This window comes from Pseudophryne corroboree, chromosome 11 (assembly GCF_028390025.1).
Source record: "Pseudophryne corroboree isolate aPseCor3 chromosome 11, aPseCor3.hap2, whole genome shotgun sequence".
Lineage (NCBI taxonomy): Eukaryota > Metazoa > Chordata > Amphibia > Anura > Myobatrachidae > Pseudophryne > Pseudophryne corroboree.
This window is the reverse complement of record NC_086454.1, coordinates 224469549-224490595: the sequence shown is the minus strand read 5'-3', so window position 1 is coordinate 224490595 and position 21047 is coordinate 224469549. Positions and strand designations below refer to the sequence as shown.

General features: G+C 46.7%; 1 protein-coding gene and 1 pseudogene across 1 annotated transcript in view; one reads left to right on the top strand and one right to left on the bottom strand.

Annotated features, from left to right (window-relative positions):
• Positions 1-21047, top strand: part of CENPT (centromere protein T) — a 575308-nt gene that overhangs the window by 305629 nt on the left and 248632 nt on the right. The window contains exon 6 of the mRNA XM_063945279.1: positions 41-180. Within this exon, the coding sequence (XP_063801349.1) occupies positions 41-180 (140 nt within the window). The remainder of the gene's footprint in view (positions 1-40; positions 181-21047) is intronic.
• Positions 1646-1764, bottom strand: LOC134971229 (5S ribosomal RNA; annotated as a pseudogene).

Sequence of the window (21047 nt, the reverse complement as noted above, 5' to 3'; positions counted from 1 at the left end):
TTGAAAACTGATGCGTAAATTAAATGTTATTCTTTTGCAGTGTGGGTAATGTAGATCTGAGTCTGCCAGATGTGCAGGAGAAAGAACACATTACGATATTTAGAAATTTTCAGAAAAAAAGACGGATCGACATATCTGACTTTGAGAGACAAGTTGATGAAAGGCTGCCTAAGAACAGAGGTATCGCGTTTCTTTACAGAATTTTCATAGTCCACCTATGATTTTTTTTAATGGTAAATCAAAATTCTTTATTATAGGAAATACCCCATTCTGCAGCTACATGCTCCCAGGGTTCCAGCTGCTGAAATGTTTTTCTGATAAACTTCTCCTATAGCTCAGACTGCAGGGGACGCTTAAATTCGACATTTTCCAAGCAATACGTTCAACCAGGAAAATAGTGTTCAGTCCCACGGTTCTAAAAGAAGCTTAGGTTTATATAGTAGCTCTTTATTTTCCACATACGGAACACTTCACAACACACTCTTAATTAAATATTTGTTGTATCCTCTATTAATAAATGTAATCAACATTTTTTTTTAAAGTCCTAGTTGAAAAAACAGTTTTCAGAACAATTTTTTTTAAAAACACATTAATTGTCCAGTTGGGACACTCCATTCCCAATGAGCAGAGTCTGCATCCTTTTAATAATGTGTTTGTTGAAGTGAGCTTCAAATTGTTATTGTTGAATAAGTTCCGGTTTATTATCTGAATCAGGGCCCTCATTCCTAGTTGATCGCTCGCTGACGTTTTTCGCAGCGCAGCGATCGGGTTACTACTGCACAATGCTTCTAGCGACGAATCCATTCGCACAACCGATCACAAGTAGATTGACAGGAAGAAGGCGTTTATGGATATCAACTGAGCGTTTTCTGGGAGTGGTAGGGAAAACGCAGGCGTTTGCAGGGCAGGTGTCTAACGTCAATTCCGGGACCGTACAGGCTGAAGTGATCGCAAGGGCTGAATAAGTTCAGACCTATGACTAGACAGGGGGCGATCGGGCACCAGTCAGATTAATACAGTATTGATACGAGAGAACCAAAGATTGGACAATTAGACACTCCAAAATAGGAAAAATAAAACACCTGTTTTTTACTTAAATGGCGTTGTCCTAGTTGGTGGTGCACCCAGAGCCAGAGAGTACATGTACTGGGAAAAGGGAGAGAAAGAAGGCTCTTGTGTGGGCGCACTCTTTAGAAAAGAAGGAAAATTCCTATGACATATGAAAAGAAATACTTAAAACATAACTTTTAATGTTGACATTTATAACGAAATTACCCATGTAGCTGATCCATATAGAAAAAAGGTATAATGATAAAGATTTTAAAATGTTCTGGTCTGTTTAATCACAATGTGTGATTGGAATGGTTGTAGACATTTGATCGTCTTACCCCAATTTCCCCTGACCATTACAGAATATCTGTATTGATAGGACCAAGGAGTGGTCATAAGGATTATTTGATAAGTATGTCCCAATAGGGCTACTTAGATTCAAAGATAGATAGTCTTCTGCATTCAAAAGGACCTGACTTTCTGACGTAAGCCACAATGATTGGTCGTAGGCCTCAAATATGAAAGAATAGAAGTAAGAATTAGTGGTGATACTGCTGTTGGCGTCGCAACTCACATAAGACGGGAAATAGTCCCTGCTCTACAACACCGGGTATTTGCAGGAGGTCTCCTCTCCCGGTACTGACCCGGCCCAACGCTGTTTGGCTTCCAAGATCGGACGAGATCGGGCATTGGCAGCGTGGTATGATAGTAGAGAATTTATATGAAAGTACACCAATGAGAGTGCACCTATATACGAAAATAAGAGAGAAAAAGGAATGAGGACAGTTTAAAAAGAAAAGAGATGAATTGGTAAAGTACAAATAGGTGGATCTGCTTTCTGCGTTAGACACGGCTCATCAAATCCCACATCTGTGGTATTGTGCTCCGTGGATCGCGGATGAGAGTCCACGAAAAAATAGTAAAGCGTGAGCAAGAGGTATAAAATCTGTGATTTTGGTTAAATAGTCAGTGAAGAATTGCCGATAAGGAATTAAGTTAAGGTAAGATGGCAATTATATCTGTCATCAGGGAAATCCGCCCCGAATCAATAAATGCTGGTATTGACACTTGGGGAAAAGGTAAATATCACTTTTCAAAGTTTAAATCCATACTATGGCCCTCATTCCGAGTTGTTCGCTCGCAAGGCGATTATAGCAGAGTTACACACGCTAAGCCGCCGCCTACTGGGAGTGAATCTAAACATCTTAAATGTGCGACCGATGTATTCGCAATATTGCGATCAAAACCGAGTTAGCAGTTTCTGAGTAACTCCAGACTTACTCTGCCTGTGCGATCAATTCAGTGCTTTTCGGTCCCGGCTGACGTCATAAACACACCCAGCGTTCGCCCAAGCACTCCCACCGTTTCTCCAGACACGCCTGCGTTTTTTCCGGAAACGGTAGCGTTTCCAGCCACACGCCCCTAAAACGCCGTACATCCGCCCAGTAACACCCATTTCCTGTCAATCACAATGCGTTCTCCGGAGCGACGAAAAAGCCGTGAGTAAAATTACTTTCTTCTTAGTAAAGTTACTTGACGCATGCGCAGTGCGAACATTACGCATGCGCACTAAGAGAATTCTCACTGCGATGCGATGAAAAATACCGAGCGAACAACTCGGAATGAGGGCCTATGTTACTCAGGCTGGGCAAGCAATGTAAACAAGGTATTTTAAGCATCAATTAGAGAAATCTCATTAATGAACATAATACATCCTGAGCGGAGTGTGGAAGTTCAGTTGAATTTAACCAAATCAGGTGTGGTGAATCCCACAAACTGAGCCAGGAAAATAATGGTATTTTCAATGACGGAAAACACACTGAGAATCACAGTGAATGAAAGAATCTGATAACAGTATACTGGCCTCTGCTGGTAAAAACTCAGCATAACAGTGTAAAATCTCTAGCAGGTGTAAACTAGCAAATCCAAAGAAATGGAAAGGATAAGAGAAGGGTTTTTGAAAAAATTGTTGTGTGTTTGCTGTTAGAAAATAGAGCTTATAACAGGAGTCTGTATGTGTACTACACAGGTCTACTTGAATATATAATCAAATAAAGCATATTCATGAGTACACATAGAATGTTGCTGTCTGTGTATATTGTAAACAGAACAGCAGTAGGCTTACGGTCACCAAGATTGAAAAAAATCATCAGAGTGGACAGGTCAGGGCATCGTCAGGTGCCAGTGCAGGAGCTAGAGATTCACTCCATGTGTGGTCCCCCCCGTGGAATAGATCCTAAGCAATGTATTGCTGATAAGTTTGTTAGGTATCTCGAGTTGCTCCTCAATAACAAAAATTAAACAGTATAATAATTGTGCTTAGCTGCTAAAAAGGATCACTGGGTAAAGAAAGGAAGGATATTGATTTAATCAGTATACAAAAATTAAGCAGAAAACCGTGCCGAACGATCAGTGAATCTCTAGCTCCTGCACTGGCACCTGACGATGCCCTGACCTGTCCACTCTGATGATTTTTTTCAATCTTGGTGACCGTAAGCCTACTGCTGTTCTGTTTACAATATACACAGACAGCAACATTCTATGTGTACTCATTAATATGCTTTATTTGATTATATATTCGAGTAGACATGTGTAGTACACATACAGACTCCTGTTATAAGCTCTATTTTCTAACAGCAAACACATATAACAATTTTTTCAAAAATCCTTCTCTTATCCTTTCCATTTCTTTGGATTTGCTAGTTTACACCTGCTAGAGATTTTACACTGTTATGCTGAGTTTTTACCAGCAGAGGCCAGTATACTGTTATCAGATTCTTTCATTCACTGTGATTCTCAGTGTGTTTTCTGTCATTGATAATACCATTATTTTCCTGGCTCAGTTTGTGGGATTCACCACACCTGATTTGGTTAAATTCAACTGAACTTCCACACTCAGCTCAGGATGTATTATGTTCATTAATGAGATTTCTCTAATTGATGCTTAAAATACCTTGTTTACATTGCTTGCCCAGCCTGAGTAACATAGTATGGATTTAAACTTTGAAAAGTGATATTTTCCTTTTCCCCAAGTGTCAATACCAGCATTTATTGATTCGGGGCGGATTTCCCTGATGACAGATATAATTTCCATCTTACCTTAACTTAATTCCTTATCGGCAATTCTTCACTGACTATTTAACCAAAATCACAGATTTTATACCTCTTGCTCACGCTTTACTATTTTTTCGTGGACTCTCATCCGCGATCCACGGAGCACAATACCACAGATGTGGGATTTGATGAGCCGTATCTAACGCAGAAAGCAGATCCACCTATTTGTACTTTACTAATTCATCTCTTTTCTTTTTAAACTGTCCTCATTCCTTTTTCTTTCTCTTATTTTCGTATATAGGTGCACTCTCATTGGTGTACTTTCATATAAATTCTCTACTATCATACCACGCTGCCAATGTCCGATCTTGGAAGCCAAACAGCGTTGGGCTGGGTCAGTACCGGGAGAGGAGACCTCCTGCGAATACCCGGTGTTGTAGAGCAGGGACTATTTCCCGTCTTATGTGAGTTGCGACGCCAACAGCAGTATCACCACTAATTCTTACTTCTATTCTTTCATATTTGAGGCCTACGACCAATCATTGTGGCTTACGTCAGAAAGTCAGGTCCTTTTGAATGCAGAAGACTATCTATCTTTGAATCTAAGTAGCCCTATTGGGACGTACTTATCAAATAATCCTTATGACCACTCCTTGGTCCTATCAATACAGATATTCTGTACTGGTCAGGGGAAATGGGGGTAAGACAATCAAATGTCTACAACCATTCTAATCACACATTGTGATTAAACAGACCAGAACATTTTAAAATATTTATCATTATAACTTTTTTCTATATGGATCAGCTACATGGGTAATTTCGTTATAAATGTCAACATTAAAAGTTATGTTTTAATTATTTCTTTTCATATGTCATAGGAATTCTCCTTCTTTTCTAAAGAGTGCGCTTTTCCCAGTATAAGTTCAGACCTACTCAGAAACTGCAAAAAACTTTTTCCTACCGCTCGGCTGCTCATGCGATCGTACACTTGCAAAGCGAAAGTACACTCCCGCGTGGGTGGCGACTATGCGTTTGCACGGCTGCAAAAAGTAGCTAGCGAGCAACTCGAAATGAGGGCCGAGGTGTCTGAGAGGAACAGTACTAAGTTTATACTTAAGTGTATGCTTTTTTTTTCTTCCATTAGAAAAACACTGTACTTCAACTCCCTAAATTTATGCTGCTATATACTTTCTTTTTGTTATGTTCTCTGTACTTGGAACCCAGGAGATAGGGTGGCAGCAGAAGAGTTCCAAGTACAGATGCGTGAAGCTGCGACAGAACTGGTTTACGCAGCAATACCCAATGAAAAACCTAACTCTGTTGTCTCTCCCAAGTGGTCGGTCAACGCCTGCGAGACTGGTTTCTTGGGCCCATGGCAGCCGCGTTTGACGGGCGGATTATGTCTGCCCGACTTCGATCCCCCCCGGTCTTAGTAGGTGACAAGGCGTTAACCAAGACAGAGAGAGAACAAGGGGAAAACTAACTAAGACAGATACAAAAGAGAAAGGGGAACTACTGAAAACTACAACTAATTTATGTGCGGCGCGGCCGCCAAGAAAACCGTAAGCGAAATAACACAGCCTGACCTCCAAATACAAAACCGTCGTAATAAGGCGAAGGCAGCAATGCAGAACCCTCCGCAAATATGACACAACCAAACACAAATAAAGAAAATAAGGCTTCAGCCAAACAGTGCGTCAAAGCCGCTACTCACGACACCACGAAGGGTGTATGCAGAAGGAACAGGCTGAAGGTTCAGGATCACTGGACCGGAAAGCTGGAACAGATTCCCTGAACCAGGCTCCAGAAACCATGACACAGGAACGGACTGGATGCAAGCAGGAACACTCCAGACGCAGGATACAAACTCCACAGGAAGCGGACAGGTTCTCACAAGAACATACAGGTATCATGACAAACTTCTATCACCAACACTGGACTGCAGAGCTAGCTGGGTAATAAGGGAAGCACGCCCAATCAGGATGGCTGGAAGCCAGGCACAAGGTAATGGGCAAAATACTGGCAGGTGAGGTACACAGACAAGAGCCAGACTGCAGATCAGAGACTCGCCACATAATGACCAAATATCTGACAGGTGAGGCTTAACACACAGAAACAGGCTGCTGTTGCACAGACTCACCACCGGCAGCCAACAGGAGTCTTCTAAACCAGTACAAGAGAAATCCTGGCATGCAAACAGAACTATAACATAAAATTCATAAACAGAAAGCAAGCAGGAATGAACCACTGCTTGTGGTTCATAACCGTACCTCCCCCCCTTAAGTGTGGACTCCGTACACCCCATAAAAGCCAAGGGGAACAGAAACAGAAGTATAACATAAAATACATAACCAAAATGCAAAACAGGAATGAGCCACTGCCGTGGCTCATAACACTTTTCAGTTGATGACATCCACATAAAGCAAACCTATAAGTGGCATACAGTACATTTGTCTGCATTTCAGATTGTTGAGAAGCACTATGTGGACCATAGAACACCGGCACGGGGAGATCGGCAAATGTGAAAGGCTACTTTCTGCCTTTTACGCTACGTCCAGACTTAAAAAAATAAAAAATAAAATTTGAAACACTATACAGATGTGTTCACTGACATCTATCCTCCCTACACAGCCCTTCTAGTCATGCCATGCCATTGTGTGACTTGGTAATGCCAAGTGTCTTTTTGTGTGACTTCTTTTCTGCAGCGGGGTACACTGGGGTTCCACAGGGATAACATCGGGGTGTAGAGTTGGATCTTGATCTGAGGCACCAACAGGCTAAAAGCTTTGACTATTCCCTAGATGCACAGCGCCGCCTCCTCTATAACCCCGCCTCCATGCACAGGAGCTCAGTTTGTAAGTTGGTGCCTGCAGTGCTAACAGGGAGGGCTGCGCTAGGCAGCCCTGAAAAGAGCTTTTTTAGAAGACTTCAAGGGCCGCAGCACAGGCACTTAAAAGTGCTATATGTCATTCTTCTGTATACTCCCGCGCCTTGGTTGCCAGGTCTCTTCAGGCACACACACTTGCCGCTGCTCTCCGGGATCGCATGGCCGCATTACTGGAAGGAGGTAAGAGGGTCCCCCAGGCGGGACCCGCTGAAAACCGCGATCTGCCACGGTCTCTAGAAAATGGGCCGCGCGTGTTGGCGTGAACACTGTGGCCATACAGGGACCCACTAGACCACCAGGGCAAGGGGCACAGGTCGGTTTACCTCATAATCCACTTTAATAGGCCCTGCAGTACCCGGTGGTGAAGTCCAGCAAGGGGATAAGGCTCTGACCTGTAGCCCCACCCCCAGCCCCAATCGCCATTTACTGCAAATGTTCCCATCCTGGAGCTGCATCTCTGTCTCCCTCACTTCCTGTCAGCGTTTTGGCGCCATTACACACATGCTTAGCTGATCCTGGGACTGCTGGGCAATGTCTCCTCTGTCAAGCCGCCTCCATCAGCCCTGTGCATTTACAGGACACTTAAGTATTCTACATGTCGTAAGACAGTGTTAGTTAAGAACAAGTGCATTACTACAGGGATATTTAGTTCAAGTACCCTGTGATATACTGAACATCCAGTCTTTACCGTGCATTGTTATATCTATATACTGTACCTATATAGCTTTACTTAGTAGTACAGTTTGTACTTAGTATTGCTAGTCCAGTGCAGTTTTATTGTTTGTAATAATTTCTGCGTTGTACATGTGACTGAGTGTGCCAGTAGCTGCTGTGTGATCTCTATTTTGTGTATCTCACACATATTACTATCACTATATTCTGTACCCTGTGGGGTGCTAAGTGCGTCAGGGTTCTCATATAATAGTGTTTCACAGGATATACTACTTTGGTATTTTTCTCTGTGTTGTACAGTCACCACATATCTCTTAAATCCTCTGTTTGTGCTCTGCTTTGCAGTCACACTATACAGGGTTTTTTTTCTCTCAGGTAATTTGTCTGCTTATATTGTACTATTACACCCTAAGGTTACGCTTACATATAATGTCTGCTAAACAGGGTGGTAGATCCATGGCTGATCCTGCACTATGCAGTGCTGATGCCACGGATTACTTGGAGGAAAATATAGTAGCTGAGGGTTCAGGTAATGGGGGTTCTATATTGTTTGGGACAAATGCAATTAATAAAATTGTATATACTTTAATAAATGCACAGAATTTATAAAACAAAATATAAAATATAAATTAATCTGGAAAGTGATAGTGCTTGACACAACTCCAGAGGATTCCACAAGCTGTAAATGATCCGGTAATTGCCTGTAAATCAATCGCTGTCTCATGAATTGGTAGCTTTTTCCACTGTGTTTGAATAAAGTTCCACAGCATAATATACAATGTTTTAAGGATAATGTCTAATGCTCACCGCTGCTGGAGTTCAATAGCAGTAAACTTCCCAATGTCTTGTGCAGCGAGGGGAGGAAGAGCATACACCTCTCTGGATCCAAATGCCGTGTGAAGAGAGGGAAAGCGGCTGTCAGCAGCACCGCTCGCAGTGTCCCTGTCAGCCCGTGCTCCGGGCTCCACAAACGGGGGCGGGCTGGTGAGATGTTTCCCAGGGCACACGCAAGAAAGAGCGCGGCTGCAGACTAGCAGTGGAACAATGGAGACAGAGACCGTAACAATGATGTGGCCCTCACAGGGGTAGCCTTTACGCGTTTCTCCGCTGTCACAATGTAGCGGTTTCTATACCCCATGGTCAGTCTGCAGCAACGGGGGCAAATCAAAACCCACCTTGGGCTGCTTTCTCTAATTTACTGACTACGCTAGTAACTAGACTTGCGCCCCCTATGGGACCTCCTGTGCCATTACAGCCACATATTGTCCCTGCAGTTAATCCGCCATGGGAAGATACACTGTCCTCACAGTTACAGCAATTAAATCAGTCTCTGGCTAAGCAAAATCCTGACTCTCGCCCGCCTAAGACCAAGGGGTCATCTAAACGGGCCATTACTTCCTCACAATCCACACGTTTCGAATACCTCATCCGATGAAGATGGCGCTTACACTGACCCCTCAGACACTGATGCAGATACTTCTGATGGGGAATCTCTGACACAAGTGGATGTTCCTGAACTCTTGGAGGCTATCGGGCTGATTCTTCAAACATTGATGACGAAGAGCCTCCAGCTACCTCTAAGAAACCAGGTAAGTTTAAACGTCAGAAGGTTACTAAATTAGTTTTACTTCATTCTGACCACTTGGTTGACATTCGTCATGAATCATGGGAAAATCTAGGAAAGACATTTTCCCTGTCTAAAAAGATGCTAGATCGTTATCCCCTCGCTGCAGAGTTAAGTAAAAATTGGGAAACACCTCCGCCGGTGGATTCACAAGTCGCGCGTCTGGTGGTGTCCTCTGCTTTGCCTGTCACTACCGTCACCTCACTGAAGGAACTGACGGATAAGCATGTAGAGGGTTGCTTAAAGTCCATTTACACTCTTGCTGGAGCTGTGCATAGGCCCACTATTGCGGCTTCTTGGGCGGCATAAGATATTGAAGCCTGGGTTCAGGAAGTTGAAGCGGAACTACCGTCTGATTTTTCTGATAATACTAGATAATGGTGGTCATTCCGAGTTGTTCGCTGTCTAGCTACTTTTAGCAGCAATGCAAACGCAAAGCCGCCGTCCTCTGGGAGTGTATCTTAGCATAGCAGAATTGCTAACGAAAGATTAGCGATTCTGCTATTAAGTATTTCCTTGCAGATTCTGAGTAGCTCCAGACCTACTCCTAGATTGCGATCACCTCAGTCCGTTTAGTTCCTGGTTTGACGTCACAAACACGCCCAGCGTCCGGCCAGCCACTCCCCTGTTTCTCCAGCCACTCCTGCGTTTTCTGCTGTGCACGCCTGCACACTCCCGGAAAACGCTCAGTTACCACCCAGAAACACCCACTTCCTGTCAGCCATTCTCCGATCAACAGAGCGATTGAAAAGCTTTGTTCGCCCGTGAGTAAAATAGCACAGTTTTGTGTGAAATTGCTTAGCGCGTGCGCCCTGCGGTGCATACGCATGCGCAGAACTGCCGGATTTTAGCCTATTGGCAATCCTGCTAAAAATAGCGAGCGAACAACTCTGAATGACCACCAATGTCTTTCATATACTATTACAGCCTCTCATTATATTCAGGAGACGGCATCTGATGCAGGTGTCCTGGCGGCCAATGCATCTACTACGTCCATTCTGGCTCGCCGGATTCTCTGGTTGCGGTCCTGATTCGTGGATCCGGACTCTAAAAAGTCCTTAGAGGTGATCCCTTATAAGGGAAACATTCTTTTTGGGGAAGATCGCAACAAGATTGTTGCTGACTTGGCATCAGCTAAAACTGCATGTCTGCCTAGTACTTCTCCTTTGGCTCCGAAGGCTAAGAGTACTTCCTTTCATTACTTTCGACCTCCAGATAAAGCAAAGGGTCAGGCGTACCCGATACAGGCTTCCACTTCCAAGACCTCTAAGCCCAAACATAAACGTTCCTGGGCTGCCCTTCAGCCTGCTTCCAAAACAGACAAGCCTGCTGCATGACGGGGCCGGCCTACCCCTGGGGGATCCCAGGGTGGGAGGCCGACTTCTACGGTTTGCTCAGGCGTGGTTACAGACCACTTCGGACGCCTGGGTAAGGGAAGTCGTCACTCACAGATACGCCATCTCTTTCAAGAAACGTTCCCCTCACCAGTTTTGCTCAACAAACATCCCTTCGGATCAGGTAGTGGTGCAATCTCTCCTGGATACAGGAATGATAGTGCCGATGCCTCTGGCCCGGAGAGGCAGGGGGGTACTATTCCACGCTGTTCCTAGTCCCAAAACCGAATGGGTCCTCTCGACCCATTCTCAATCTCAAGTCTTTGAACAAATTTGTGAAAGTTTCCAAGTTCTGTATGGAAACACGTCGCTCTATTGTTCTGGCCTTGGAGCCCAAGGACTATATGGTATCCCTGGACATACAGGATGCTTACCTGCATATACCTATTGCGGTGTCGCATCAGCAATACCTGCAGTTTGCTATTGGCAACCTACATTTTCAGTTCCAGGTTTTACCTTTTGGTCTGACCACGGCTCCAAGAATTTTCACCAAGGTCATGATGGCTCTACTACGCCGTCAGGGTATCAGGATCTTGCCGTATCTGGACGACTTGTTGATCCTGGCAAACTCTCCAGAGGTTCTCTGTCATCTGGAACTGACGGTCCAATTCCTGCAAGGCCACGGGTGGCTCATCAACTGGAAGAAATCTTCCCTGGTCCCTGCTCAGAGCATGGTGCACCTGGGAGCGCTATTGGACACCCACAACCAGCGGTTGTTTTTGTCTCTGGAGAAGGTCCTGAAACTTCAGGACAAGATAAGATGCTTCCTCTCTCGCCTACGTGTGTCTGTATTCTTGGCGATCCAGGTACCTAGGCCTCATGGTGTCTGCTTTCGACATGGTAGAGTACGCTCCATTTCATTTCCGCCCTCTGCAGCGGTTGATACTCTACAAGTGGGACGGCCTGCCTCACCGGATCAGGACTCACATGATCTCCTTGACTCCAGAGGTCCGCTTGTCACTGAGCTGGTGGCTACAGGACCAGCAACTGAGCAGGGTCGTCCCTTCTGGTTCTCCAACTGAGTCCTTCCAACGACAGATGCCAGTCTTCAGGACTGGGGTGTGGTGTGCGAGCAACACTCTCTTCAGGGTCGGTGGACCAGGGAGGAATCTCTACTCCTGATAAACATTCTGGAATTACGGGCAGTGTTCAATGCATTGACACTAACCCTGCCTCTGGTACAGAACAGACCTGTTCAAGTACAGTCGGACAACGCCACCACGGTGGCTTACATAAATCATCAAGGTAGCACGCGAAGCTGCATGGCAGTGATGGAAGTGTCAAGAATGCTTCGTTGGGCGGAACACCATCTGCCGGCCATATCGGCAGTGTTTATTCTGGGAGTTCTCAACTGAGAAGCGGACTTCTTCAGTCGTCAGGACGTACATGCCGGAGAGTGGAGTCTTCATCTGGAAGTCTTTCAACTCCTAATGGACAATTGGGGCCTACCAGATGTAGACCTGATGGCGTCTCAACACAATCACAAGGTTCCGGTCTTCAGCGCAAGGACATCGGATCCTCAAGCAGCATTCGTGGACGCACTGGCAAATTCCATGGAACTTTCGGCTGCCAAACGTGTTCCCTCCGGTGTCACTTCTGCCCAAGGTGATAAGGTAGTTCAAGCAAGAAGGAGGAATACTACTTCTAATCGCTCCAGCGTGGCCCAGACGGCATTAGTTCTTAGACTTGCAGGGTCTCTTGACAGAGCATCCTCTTCTTCCACAGCGCCCAGACTTCCTCGTTCAGGGCCCTTTTGTCTACCAGGATTTGGACCGGCTGGCTTTAACGGCGTGGCTCTTGAAGCTTGCGTACTGAGGGCCAATGGATTTTCTGAGGCGGTCGTTCAAACTATGTTGAAGGCCCGTAAATCTGCGTCTGCTCGGATTTATTATTGGGTCTGGAATACTTCACTTGATGTGCGACTAACCATTATGACGCATACAAGTTCAGTACTGCCAAGCTTTTGGCTCTCTTGCAACAGGGCCCGGACTTAGGCCTTCGTCTGGCCTCCCTCAAGGTTCATATTTCTGCCTTGTCGATATGGTTTCAGAGAAAAATTGCGTCTCTGCCTGATGTTCATACTTTCACTCAGGGTGTTTTACGGATTCAACCTCCCTATGTCCCGCATGTGGCTCCTTGGGATTTGTCGGTTGTTCTGGACGCCTTACAAGAGTATCAGTTTGAACCTCTTGAGTCTGTGGACCTTAAGTGGCTTACTCTTAAGGTATTGTTCTTTCTGGCTATTGCCTCTGCTTGACGGGTTTCAGACTTGTCCTGTAGGTCTCCCTTTCTGATTTTTCACTGTGACCGGGCGATTCTTAGAACTCGTACTGGTTATTTGCCTAAGGTGGTGTCGTCTTTCCACCTTAACCAAGAAATTGTGGTTTCGGCATTTACCTCTTCAGGTTTATCCTCCAAAGACTGGTCTTGGATGTAGTACGGGCTCTCCGTATTTATGTAAAGAGAACAGCTTCTCTTAGGAGATCTGATTCCCTCTTTGTCCTTTTTGGTTTTCACAAACGTGGCTGGCCTGCTAATAAGCAGACCTAATAAGTAGACCTTGGCCAGATGGATTAGAATGGTGATTGCAAATGATTATGTATAGGCTGGCCTTCCAGCTCCTGCTACCATCAAAGCCCATTCTACTCGGTCTGTTGGACCTTTCTTTGGGGAACGGCCCAACCCCACTAAGGGTTAATGGTCCCGTTCCCCGCTGAAACAACGCTAGGTCCTGAGAGAACTATTCACAAAGCCCCTCCACGGCGAGCGTACATTCTCGCAGCACGCCGCCACCCCTAACAGAGCCAGATGAATGAAGAGTGTTGAGTACCAAGCCGGCGTCTCGGTTAGCGGGTCGCCGGCCATCATGGCGGCATGAGGGTACGGAGACGCATGGCTTCTACACGGGGTGGACTGAGTCTCCTGACTAAGTACACTGTAGTGTACACAGTACCCAGACTGACACTACAGCCATAAAAGGGGAATGTCTCCATTTTATGCACACATACACAAAAAGCCAGTATAAAGAAGATCGGGAAGACTGCCTTCCATTGAAGGGGCGGGGCTTCACAGTGAGCAGATCCAGCAGCTCACAGGCGACATTTTCCCTACTGCAGCTGACACAAATACTGACTGACAGGGATGCGCAGCTCCTCTGGATAGCCTCTGGTTTACCTCAGTAGTACCAGGGGGTTATAGCAGGGGGGAGCAGTTTACTAGTGTACGAAGTCCCTAATCTAGGTACTTAGTCTGCAACCCGGCTAAGCTTGACATTAGCGATAAGGGCGCCGTGGGCTTGTTCCATACTCTGTCTCTCTCTGGAAGGGCTCTTTGTGGTTAATTGTGCTTTTAACCTTTTCCTGTGTGTGTGCTGTCACTACTGCAGTATGTCAGACAAAGGGTGTGTTTTATGTAACTTACAGTGTTCCTCTTCTCCAGAATCTGAATCTGATAATGAAGGATCAGAAATAGAGGAAGGTGATGTGGACATAGAGGTAGGGGAGGGTACTCTGTCACAGGGTTTCAAGGCTCTCATATACAGTAGGCTATCAGAGAAATTTCTAAATATCCCTAATAAGGTGACAGAAGAGTGAGGAATCTTTCTTTAATATTAAGAAAAAATCCTGAGCCACTTTTCCTGTTTGAAGAACCGTGGGTTAATTCAGATAAGAAATTTCCTAGGCAGTTGTTAGCATCTTTTCCTTTTCCTCCTGAGGATAGGAAAAAAATGGGAAAATCCACCGATAGTGGATGTGTCAGTCTCTAGGCTCTCATGTAAATTTGTATTACATGTCCCTGGTGTAGCCTCCCTAAAAAAAGGTGGCTGATCGCAATATTGAGACTACACTCATATCTGTGTACACTGCTGCCAGGGTGGCCCAGACTCCCACTATAGCATGTGGGTGGATTACAAGAGCCATTGCTAAATGGTCAGGTAATTTAATTGAGGGGTTAGACACCTTACCTTAAGAGGAAATTGTTTTGCTGCTGCAACATATACAGGACTCTGCGAACTTTATGGTGGAAGCCATACAAGAAATAGGTTTGCTTAATGCACGCACTACAGCTATGGCAGTGTCGGCACGCAGAAGATTGTGGCTGCGTCAGTGGACTGCTGATGCGGACTCCAGGAAAGGAGTGGAAGGCCTGCCTTTCACAGGAGAGACTTTTTTTGGAGATGAACTCGACAAATGGATCTCCTGAGCTACTGCGGGTAAGTCCACATACATACCTTCTGCTGCTCCGCCAGCTAGAAAGACCTACTCAGGACCTAATCTACAGTCCTTTTGGACTGCCAAGTTTAGGGGCAAAGCCAGAGGTTCTTCTACAGCCGCCAGAGTTGCTAGAGGTAAACCACGCAAACCAGCGACTGCTGGTTCACAGGAACAGGGCTCAGCCTCTGCTTCCTCAAAACCTTCCGCGTGACGGTGGACCGCGATGCCTGGAAGACAGGTGGGTGGGATCCCGGCTAAAATTCTTCAGTCACATCTGGACAGGATCGTGCCAGGATCCCAGGGTCATAGACCTTATATCGCAGGGCTACAGACTGGAGTTCCAGGAGCTCCCACGTCACAGATTCTTCAAAGGCGAGAATAAACTTAGACGATGCCATTCAAAAACTGTTACAGAACCAGGTCATTGTTCCAGTTCCACCTCATCTACAAACCAAGGGTTACTATTCCAGCTTATTTGTAGTACCGAAACCGTACGGTTCGGAGAGACCGATTCTGAACCTCAAGTTATAGAACCCGTACTTACGAGTGTTCAAATTCAAGATTGAGTCGCTGAGAGCGGTGATCTCAGGTCTGGAGAAGGGGGAATTCCTAGCGTCTGTGGATGTCAAGGATGTGTACCTTCACATTTTGATCTTGCCGCCTCGTCAGGCTTATCTACGGTTTGCACTGCAGGACTGTCACTACCAGTTTCAGGCCCTGTCATTTGGTCCCTCCACGGCACCGAGGGTGTTCACCAAAGTGATGGCAGAGATGATGATTTTGCTCCGCAGACAGAGAGTGAACATAGTTCCTTACCTGGACGCTCCTCTGATAAAGGCACCATCCAGGGAACAGCTGTTGGAGAACATTGCGCTCTGAACCAGACTACTCCTGGATCATGGGTGGATTCTGAACCTACCAAAATCTCACCTAGAACCAACGCTGAGGCATCATTTCCTAGGAATGATATTGGACACAGAGTCTCAGAAAGTGTTCCTTCCCCTGGAAAAGGCATTGGTAATCCATTCAATGGTTCGGGCCGTCTTGAAGCCGACCCGTATCTCAGTGCATCTCTGCATATGCTACCTGGGGAAAATGGTGGCTTCTTCCGAAGCAATTCAGTACGGAAGGTTTCATGCCAGGCCCTTCCAGCTGGATCTGTTGGACAAATGGTCTTCACATGCACCAGAGGATTCGTCTGTCACCAAAAGCCAGGATCTCCCTCCTGTGATGGCTACAGACTTCTCACCGAGTCGAGGGTCGGAGGTTCAGGATTCAGAATTGGATTCTGCTAACCACAGATGCAAGCCTCAGAGGTTGGGGAGCAGTCACCCAGGGGGGTACAGTTTCAGGGAAGATGGTCAAGTCAGGAAGTCGTCCTTCCAATAAACATCCTGAAACTCTGGGATATCTACAACGCCCTTCTGCAGGCCTCATATCTTCTTCAGAATCAGTCCAGTCGGACAATGTGACGTACATAAACCAACAGGGTTGAATGAAAAGCAGAGCCACAATGTCATAAGTGTCAAGTTTTCTCCTCTGGACGGAAAAAAACGCCGTGGCGTTGTCGGCGATCTTCATTCCGGGAGTAGACGACTGGGAAGCAGACTTCCTCAGCAGACACGACCTGCACCTGTGGGAATGGACCCTCCACCCGGAGGTGTTCCGGTGGTTAACATGTCAGTGGGGCTGTCCTCAAATTGACATGAAGGCCTCTCGACTCAACAAGAAGCTCAAGGGGTATTGTTCCAGGGCGAGGGACCCGCAGGCAGTAGAGGTAGACCCCCTGACAACTCTGTGGGTTTACCAGCTGGTGTACCTCCACTTCCTCTAATCACAAGCATTCTAAAAAGAATACAATGGGAAAAGGTTCAAGCAATCCTCATTGCTCCGGACTGGCCATGAAGGGCCTGGTATGTGAATCTTCTTGAGATCGAAGATCCGTGGCTTCTGTCTCTTCGAGAGGATCTTCTGCAGCAGGGCCCGTTCGTCTATCAAGACTTACCATGGCTACATTTAACGGCATGGAAGTTGAACGGCTGATTCTAGCCAGGAGAGGGATTCCTGACACGGTCATCCCGACTATGATCCAAGCCAGAAAGTGGGTAACGTCAAAACATTACCATCATATCTGGAAGAAATTCGTCTCTTGGTGTGAGAGCAGACAATATTCTACGGTGGAATTTCATCTGGGACGTTTCACGCTTTTTCTGCAGTCGGGAGTGGATATGGACCTAGGCTCCATTAAAGTTCAGATTTCGGCCTTGTCTATTTTCTTTCAGAAACAATTGGCTTCTCTCCCTGACGTCCAGACGTTCTTGCAGGGTGTTCTGCACTTACACCCTCCCTTTGTGCCTCCTACGGCACCTTGGGATCTCAATTTGGTTCTGAAGTTCCTTCAATCGGACTAGTTTGAACCATTGCAGGAGTTAGAGGTAAAGTACCTTACGTGGAAGACTGTCACACTGTTGGCCTTGGCTTCAGCAAGACGTGTGTCGGGGTTGAGGGAATTGTCTTACAAGAGCTCCCACTTAATTTTACATGAGGACAGAGCTGAACTCAGGACTCGTCAGCAATTTCTTCCTAAGGTGGTGTCCACTTTTCACATCAACCAACCTATTGTGGTTCCGGTTGTTACGGACGCCTCTGCTACTTCAAAGTTTTTGGATTTTGTAAGGGTTTGTAGGGCTATGTGAAGAGAACATATCGTTATAGGAAATCGGACTCGCTGTTCGTTCTATATGATGCCATGAAGATTGGGTGTCCTGCTTCAAAGCAGTTAATTGCTCGCTGGATCAGGCTTACTATCCAGCATGCTTATTCCATGGCAGGCTTGCCGATTCCAAAATCTGTACAGGCCCACTCTACTAGGTCGGTAGATTCCTCTTGGGCGGCTGCCTGGGGTGTCTCGGTTTTACAGCTCTGCCGAGCATCTACTTCGTCGGGTTCGAACACATTTGCTAAGTTGGTCAATCAGTTCTGCAGGAACCTCAGCACTCTCCTGCCCAGTTTGGGAGCTTTGGTACTTCCCCATGGTACTAAATGGATTCCCAGTATCCCCTAGGACGTAAGACAAAATAGGCTCATAATTACCTACTGGTAAATCCTTTTCTCGTAGTCCGTAGGGGATACTGGGCGTCCGACCGGTGCTTCGTTCTTCTTGCTCTTTCACTTGGTTAAGTTATGTTGTTTGGTTCAGCGGTTGCTTTCCCTGTTTGTAAGTTTGGCATGGCTTTCCTCTTGTTCTGGTTGTGCTGGTTCGAATTCTTACTTTCCTTTTCTATATCCTCTCAAATTATCTCTGTCTTCTCGGGCACCGTTTCCTAGACTGAGTCTGGTAGGACGGTCATAGAGGGCGGAGCCAGCACACACAATCAAGCTTCTATAGTGCCCATGGCTCCAAGTGGACCCATCTATACCCCATGGCACTAAATGGATTCCCAGTATCCCCTACGGACTATGACTAAGGATTAACCGGTAGGTAATAAAATCCTATTTTTTCTTGAGTGATCGTTCTAAAAAGCGTCTTATACATACCTTCCGCCGGTCGCGACAACTCTTACCCACGAGTACAGTGCTGTTTCGGCGGTCGTCTGTGTCGGATATGCTAGCAGTCCAGCAGATGTTACCCAGCTGTGGCCGGAGCACGGGAAGAAGGTAAGGCATCTGTTCCGCTTAGAGGGGGAACGCGGACACAGCTGCACTGTTTTGGGAGGAGACTACCAAACAGTCGCTGACGTGGCAGCCACCTAGGGTGCACCAGCACTAGGCCTTAGGGATCATAGGCTCCAGGGGTAGTAGAAGCCTACGATCCCTAGGGTTGATGTCAGCAGTGGGGAGTCAAATGCTTACCTGGTCGCCCCTCCTCCAGGTTCATGACCAGTTTCCTCAGAGTTTTCCCGCTTCCGTCTGAGACGCTGTGTATCTAAGGGGACCCAGTCGCAGGATAGGCGGCCGTGTGGCTGGTGCGTCAGTGTTCACTTGGGTGTCTGTGTTCACTGTAGGTTCACGGAGCAGTGGTGTACACTATTAGCATCCGTATTGATCGGTCCTGGAGCCGGTTGAGTCACCCTGTATCTCACTCTACTGAGCACTGGTAATACAGCACTAAGGTGGTCATTCCGAGTTGATCGCTTGATAGATATTTTTTGCAGCGCTGCGAACAGTAGCCACCTATGGGGAAGTGTATTTTCGCTTTGCAAGTGTCCAAAGTGCAGCCGAGCACTACAAAAGCAGTTTGTGCAGATTCTGAGTAGGTCTGAACTTAGCCGCTGCAATCACTTCAGCCTGTCCTGTTCCGGAATTGATGTCAGACACCCGCCCTGCAACCGCTTGGACACGCTAGGGGAGCTCTCCTGAGTTTTCCTGGTAAATGTTTTTTTAGAGTTTATTATTTTACAGGGAGATTGCTGGTAACAGCCTCCCTGCAGCGAGGGACTGAGGGGCGGAGCAGCGTCCGACCTGCGAGGTCTGAATTACTGTTTCCGCTGACTGGACACTGAGCTCCAGAGGGGTCTGATCGTTCTCCGCCACAGGGGACCGCTCACCCCAGCAGCATGACTCCACCCCCTTGCAGAGCTGAAGAATCGGTGGCGAGTGATGCACCGACCCCCCTAACAAGCGGAGGGTCGGTGTGCAGATGGCAGCACAGGGTAGGAGCGCAGTATTAACTGCGCTCCGGGGATGGCTCAGCGGTACATAGTGCGGCGCTGTGAGGGGCGCCCTGAGCCAGCGGGACACCCTACACTGGTCCAGAAGCCTGTCGGGATCCCCGGATCTCAGCCAGCATTAATTCCTCAGGCCAGTATAATCCATGAAGAGCAGGAAGACAGCGCCATTAAGGGGGCGGAGCTTCTCAGAGCGGACCCAGCAGCGTTTCAGCTCCATTTTCCTGCCTGCACAGTGCTGAAAAGGAGAATCCGGTCCCTCCACAGCAACTCCAGCTATCTGTAAACGGTACCAGGGGGTTGTAGAAGGGGGGGGGGGGGGGAGGCTGTAATACGACTGTGTGTCCTATTAAGGTGCACAGTCAGTGCTGACAAGGCGTCTCCCTTTGGTAAAAGCGCTGTGTGTGGGTTGGCTCCAATCTCTGTGTCTCTCTTGCCATTCTTAGGGGGAAAACTCTGTCTGCACTCACCTGTGTGTGTGTGTGTATGTGTAGAGTGTTTGGTAGTCTCCTTTAGCTATGTCCAGGGACACTGTCATATGCTGCAAAGGATTTGTCCTCCCAGGATGATCCTATTTCATGTAATCAGGATAGCACTGGTTTAGCACAGATACCATCAAGGGAGCCTGAGTGGTTTTCCTCTATCAAATCTTGGATTTCTCAGATTTCTGACAGGGTTGCAAGTAATGAATCTGCAACCCAGGTATTACAGAGCTCTATGGCAGTATGGCCAGTTTCTGGTACCTCAGGACGCTCTGCTATATACCCCCATAAGCATGCGCTTGTGCATGTCACAATAGACGACACGGATACCGATTCTGACACCACCGACGGTGATGGGGATGTGTCGAGGGTGATGGCATCACTTGCTAAGGGGGTGCAGTTGATGATTGAGGCCATGTGGTCTGTGTTACATATTTCTGACACACCTCCTGAGCAGGTTGAGGAGGCCTTTTTCACAGACAGTAAGAAAGCCCCTCTCACCTTCCTGGCATCTAAGGAATTAAATGCTGTATTTGAAAAAGCCTGGGGAAACTCGGATCCCTAAAAGGGTTCTGGTTGCTTTTCCCTTCCCGGAAGATGATAGAAACAAATAGGAGTCCCCGCCTATAGTTGACGCCTCTGTCTCTAGGCTGTCAAAACAGATGGTCTTACCAGTCCGGGGATCCGCATCTCTTGCAAAGGGGGGTGCAATTGATTATAGAGGCTATCAGGGATGTGTTGAATATTAATGATACCACACCAGAGCAGGTTGAGGAGGCCTTTTTCACTGAAAATAAAAAAGCCTCGCTAACCTTCCCTACGTCAGGGGAGTTAAATGCTATATTTGAGACCCTGAGAAAAAATTCCAGGTACCTAAAAGGGTACAGGTGGCGTTTCCTTTCACTGAGGAGGATAGAAAAAATGGGAAAACCCGCCGATTGTTGACGCATCTGTGTCTAGACTCTCAAAGAAGGTGTTTTTGCCTGTTCTAGGATCTACCGCC